The sequence below is a fragment of the Lipotes vexillifer genome, unplaced genomic scaffold, assembly GCF_000442215.2.
Source record: "Lipotes vexillifer unplaced genomic scaffold, Lipotes_vexillifer_v1.1 scaffold1359, whole genome shotgun sequence".
Lineage (NCBI taxonomy): Eukaryota > Metazoa > Chordata > Mammalia > Artiodactyla > Lipotidae > Lipotes > Lipotes vexillifer.
In genome coordinates this window covers 658,513-664,217 of record NW_006771596.1, presented here as the reverse complement: position 1 = coordinate 664,217, position 5,705 = coordinate 658,513, and the positions used below count along the sequence as shown (strand labels likewise).

At 44.1% G+C, this 5,705-nt stretch overlaps 1 protein-coding gene across 1 annotated transcript in view; it reads right to left on the bottom strand.

Moving 5' to 3' along the window:
* BLVRA (biliverdin reductase A) overlaps nt 1-5,705 on the bottom strand; it is a 44,206-nt gene that overhangs the window by 15,426 nt on the left and 23,075 nt on the right. The window contains exons 3-4 of the mRNA XM_007446988.1: nt 4,715-4,834; nt 3,096-3,193 (exon numbers count right to left, since the gene is read on the bottom strand). Coding sequence (XP_007447050.1) covers nt 3,096-3,193; nt 4,715-4,834 — 218 coding nt within the window. The remainder of the gene's footprint in view (nt 1-3,095; nt 3,194-4,714; nt 4,835-5,705) is intronic.

Sequence of the window (5,705 nt, the reverse complement as noted above, 5' to 3'; positions counted from 1 at the left end):
CCACTCTTCCCTTCCCCCGCCTTAGATTCTTCTAATCTAAGAATTAGAAGGGGAAGGGCTATGGTGAGCAAATGCAATGAATTTTCTTACCCACTTCAATGCAGCTCTTCTTGGCTCTGTGCTTGCCTGGGGGTACTGCAACCACTTAACTGATTTCTGGAGTACTTGCTAAGGTATTTTGGTCTATATATTGTTGTTAAGTTGGTGTCTCTGTGGGGAATGAGGTTCTGAGGCTTCTTATTCCACCACCTTGCTGACATCACTCCAAATTATCCATAACTCTTGCTGTCCAAAATGATATAACATTAGGTATGCTGAATTGAATAAGATTATTCCTTCCTGTGCTACAATGCAATTGCTATAATTACTGTTTCAATTCACTTTCAGCAGATTAAGTTCATACTGCTAGTTGTGACCATTTGACACTGTGGGCTCCTGAAGGGCAAGGGTCATCTTTTTGTTATCCCCTATTATCAAGGACAGTATCTCATACACAGTGATAAGTATCATGTAAATGCTGCTTAATGGATGTTCTAGTTTGAGTTATGAATACTTGTCTAGAGAACAAAGGTCACTCTTGGTGTTCAGGGCTTTTCTCTTTTTCAAAGCCATTCATGATCTGTAAGCAAGCCATCCAGATTCTGCTTGCTTAAGGAGCTAATACCAGGATCCAATATAACAATATTTTCTCATTTTTAAAAAAGTCAGTCCATATTTGATTCAGTTTTCTACAGTTTTAACCTAATGTGCTCTTTGTGTTTCATTTACATTTAGTCATCATGTCTTCTGAGGCCCTTCTTAGGTTAGAAAGTTTCTCAAAATTTCCTTGTTTTTTAATGACCTTGATAGTTCTGAAGAGTATTGTTTAGGTATTTTGTAGAATGCCCCTCAGCTGGGATTTTTCTGATGTTTTTCTCATGGTTAGACTGGGGTTATGTGTTTTGGACAGGAAAACTACAGAAGTAATGGGCCATTCTCATCACATTATATTAAGCGTACATAAGACATTAATAAACAGAAACCTCCATTAAATAGAGTTGGGAGACCAGAACAGGGAGCTCCCATACCCTGCGATGATAGTAGAGGCCAATGGGAAGACGACGACTCCTCTTCTGTCCTGGCAAGGACTCAGCCAATGAAAAGCCATGGACTCTTTGCTTACGATTCCCCCCACAAACTTCCTTTTCCCTATAAAAGTGTTCCCCTGCCCTTGCTGTTCAGGGATTCGCACGTGGCTCGCCACGGTTGCAGACCTTGAATTATAATTCTCTGCTGATTCTGAATAAACTCATCTTTGCTGGAGAAATAACTGGCAGTCTACTTGTTTTCAGTCAACAAGTACATCCTATTAACATGACTTATCACTGTTCACACTGACCTCAATCATCTGGCTGAGGCGAAGTGTTTGCTTTCTCTAGTGTAGAGTTAACTCTTTTTCCCCTTCTTTCCATCTTGTGCTCTTCGGAAGGAAGTCACTACGCACAGGACATTATCTTCCTGAAGACACTTAGTTTGTTATCTTGTAAAGTGTTCCACATTCTAGTTCACTTACTCTTTTTTGGTGTCATTTAATTTGTTCCTTCATCCCTGTATTTCTTGTGAAGTGAGAAGTTTGGTTAAAATCTCAGTTACAGGATTTATGCTATGCACATCCCACCAGATGGCTTGTGATGTCATACTTACCCATATTAGCAATCACTTGGTTAGGATGGTAACAGTAGAACTCTTCATTGTAAAAGGACATTTTTTCCTTTGCAATTAGCAAGAAATCTTTGGCATCTTGTACTCTGCCCAGGGACGTTTGTGCCATGAGAAACACTATACAAAGGTGATGGCCCCAGAGCTCCCCAACCTTTTGCTCACTTCAGTAGTCATTCATCCACCTTTTCATTCGACGAACACCTACTGAAGGCCTATCAAGTTCTGGGCGGTGTTTAGCTTTAGCTGCTGGGGCTACAGAGAGGAAAGATGGGCTCTGTCCTCCAGCAGCATGGCCTAGTACTAGAGAAAGGCAATCAAGAGTTTCAGTAGTGTGACCCGTCTACGCTGGTGACAAGGACAAGGTGCTTTCTTCGGTGATTTTCATTATAATTGTTCACCATACTTTGTTCATATTTTAAAGATTTAAAATAGCAAATGTTGAAACAGAGAGAGTTTTGGACTTAAACTTCATTTAACTAGCTCCATTAATCCCTAAAACATTCTAGTTAGTTCTAATTGCCTCCATAGAGGGACTTGTCCAGTTACCATAAAAACAGAAAAATCTCTGGAGGGTGGCATGGCTCAGAGGAATGAATGTGGACTTCAGAGCCCAGAGAGATTGAAACCAAATCTCCATCTCCCATTTAGTGGTCATATTACTAGCTTTGTGACCTGGCACAAAAAATTTTTTTGGAAGTATAGTAGATGTACAATATTACATAAGTCACAGGTATACAATATAGAGATTTGTAATTTTTAAAGGTTGTGCCCCATTTCTGGCACAATTTCTTAACTCCTCTGTGCCATGGATTCCTATAGATAAGCTAGAGAAAATACCTACCTCCAAGGATTTCTAAGAGAATTAAGCAAAATAACATATGAAGTGTTTAGCAGAGTTTTCAAGTTCCTGGCATATAATAAATATTTAATAAACAATGTTCCTCTTGAGAAACAATGAAAACTAAAACTATGCACATAAGACAATCAATTACCCTGATCTGGGCATTTTTCCATTAGCAATACAACTATCACATGAATAAAACCAAAATGAAATATAATTATATATATTATTATATAAAATAATATATATTAATAATCTATAACATTAGCATAGGTGGAAGCTAATTCATACTTTTCATTAGAGTAAAAGAAGCTAAGTCTTGGACAAAAGTTTGCAAATCCCCACCCATCCCTCTGCCCTGTGGGCCCGCCACACATGCCCCCTTTACGTGCCTACAGTATGGGGTGTGGGGTGGCGGTGTGGGAGTCCATGGGACCAGTAACATATCTGACATGGGTTAAGTTTTAAAGGCATAAAGATGGTACCACAGAAACCTTAGAGGCAGGAATCCTTAGGAAGAGGGTATGTGCTCTATGCACAGAACATACGTCACCTTTCTGCTCAGCCAGTGCCCACAGTTCCTTAGCTGCTGCCCAAGACAGTGTCATGGGATATTCCACGAGGACGTGCTTGCCAGCGTTTAGGAACTGTCTTTGGGAAAAAGGGATAAATACAGAGAAAATGCACTTCAATTAAACTTCACTTAAGTGCCCTGCACGACAGAGAACAGAATGTTATAAATGCACAAAAGTCTCCATGTAAATGTGTCATGACACGGGTGAGAGTCAGGGCCAGAGGGGGAGGCGGATGAACTGCATCTCACGTGATTTTCTACTAAGCGGTAAGAGAAAGGCTTTCTAGTCACGTGTTCATCTGAACACTCACCCATTCGTCTACTCACGTATTCAACCAGCTACTATGTACCAGTTACTCTGGAGGAGAAATACAGCCATGTTAGCAGGGAAATTGCCTATTACCACATGACAGCTACAAATAAAAACCCATGGCAGCCAGCTGTGCCTGAGGCAATCGGAAAAGATTTCACTAAGGCTCTGAACTGGGTCTTGAAGTACCAACAGGCATTTTCCAGGTGCCAGGGGATGAGGATGTTTCACTCTTGAGCAGCATATGCAGGGACTTGGGTGTTTACGGGGCATTGTCCACTGGGACGTGGTGTGAATTTCAGCATGGCAGGGGAGTGGGCTACAGGGAGTGGAAGGAAAACTGGGTCCTACGAGTGGCTGGGAGCCTGATGTAAAGGATGCAGAGTGCTGTGCTCAGAAGTCTGGCTTTTATTCTCTAGATATTCTCGGAAACAAACATTGATAAGCATGGGAATTACATGATCACTTTGTTAAGGACATGCCCTCTGGTGCCACAGAAGTTTAAGGGGAACCACAGAAAGGTGTTTTTGTCCACACTCAGGGTGGGCCTGATAAACAGGGGGCAGCTGACTCTGGGGAACGGCATGGTGGAGGCAGCTGTAGTTTGATGTAAGGACCCAGAAGGGAAGCTGAGATTCTGGGGGCGGCTGGCCCTGCCTTGTCAACTGCCAGGTCCTGAGTGGGGCTTCTCCTTCCAGGCTCAGTCCTACCAAATGCTTGGAGGGCTCTAGGCTCTGCATTCAAAGGTGGGGCGGGGGAACACTTCACTTCTCCTGCTCTACGAATAATGCGATCTCCCCACTCTGATGCCACCACTATCTCCTTACTCATCTCGTGGCAAAAACTCTTCCTATTAAAGCAACTCCTAGAGACCTTCTCAGAGATTTCGTATTGTTGAAAGGGCAAAGGATAAAATGTTGGAAACTGAAAGGACTATGGCAATTCTCCAAGGCACAGAAAAGATGGTGGCTAAGTTAAACCACCAGAAAACGGCAGGCACTGTTCATACCACACTCAGTAAGTTTTTTACGAAGAAATAAGATACTTTAATTGTTAATGTTTCCAGTGTTTTAAGTTATGGTGTACTAAATAAATATTCTACAATATTTTTCATGTCCTTATACATTTATAACCCAGAGTGAGAGTTCACATTCTGACAATTTTTAAAGGTCGTGGATCCAATGCAGTTCTTCCCATCAATAATTAAGACCCCTTTGCTAGATGTCAGCCTGCCCAGGCATTTTTATTGTCCCGCACTACTGTGCAACGCAAGGACTTGAACACCCACCTGATGTAGTCCTCGTGGCTGGAGCTCTCACTGCAGATATAAGCAACCTCAACCTCTTGACTGGAAAGAGCACCTTCCAAAGAAATCTGCTGCAGCCCATCAGTGCTCCCCAGCTCTCGTCTATTTGAGAGGAACAGACAGGTGGAGCTCAGAGTCGGCAGAACATCGGCTGAGAACACATGAGCGCCATCCTTCTCCCCATCCCCCAACAATGTCCTGGTGACCGACTTTTGGAAATGAAGCAATGAACTTCCTGCCTCCCACTTCCGGGGCATTTTTCAGCACACAGCGAGAAACGCGGCCTCTGGGGTGAAGTCGGGGACCTGGCGCCAAGTGCCGACACCACCGCTAACAGCCCATATGACGTGGGAGTCTTTGCATTACTTCATCTCTAAGATAAAAAGAACTGATCTCGGGCTTCCCTGGTGGCGCAGTGGTTGAGAGTCCGCCTGCCGATGCAGGGGACGCGGGTTCGTGCCGCGGTCCGGGAGGATCCCACATGCCGCGGAGCGGCTGGGCCCATGAGACGTGGCCGCTGAGCCTGCGCGTCCGGAGCCTGTGCTCCGCGACGGGAGAGGCCACAACAGTGAGAGGCCCGCGTAAAAAAAAAAAAAAAAAAAAAGAACTGATCTCCTGTAATCTCATGAGACACGATCTCCACGGTCACTGCCAACTTCAAGCACTTGGCCAAACACCAGGACTGCATAACCTAATCCAAATCCAAGATACTTAACACCTTTAAGGGGCAAACGGCCGTGTGATTTCAGGCTCCTTCATGGCCTGTGATGGTCAAGTGGAAGGTGGGTGTCACTGCCTCATTTACAGCCGAGCTGACAAAGCCCCAAGAGGCAGGGGCTCCACGGCTAACCAGCAGCAGAGGCATACTCCGTAGGGAGTATGTGGGGAGCAGACTAAAGTCCTCCTCTTTAGTCCGTTCAGTCAGCTAGAGGGAGGAAGACACGTACACACCTATAACAACAACGCGAGAATA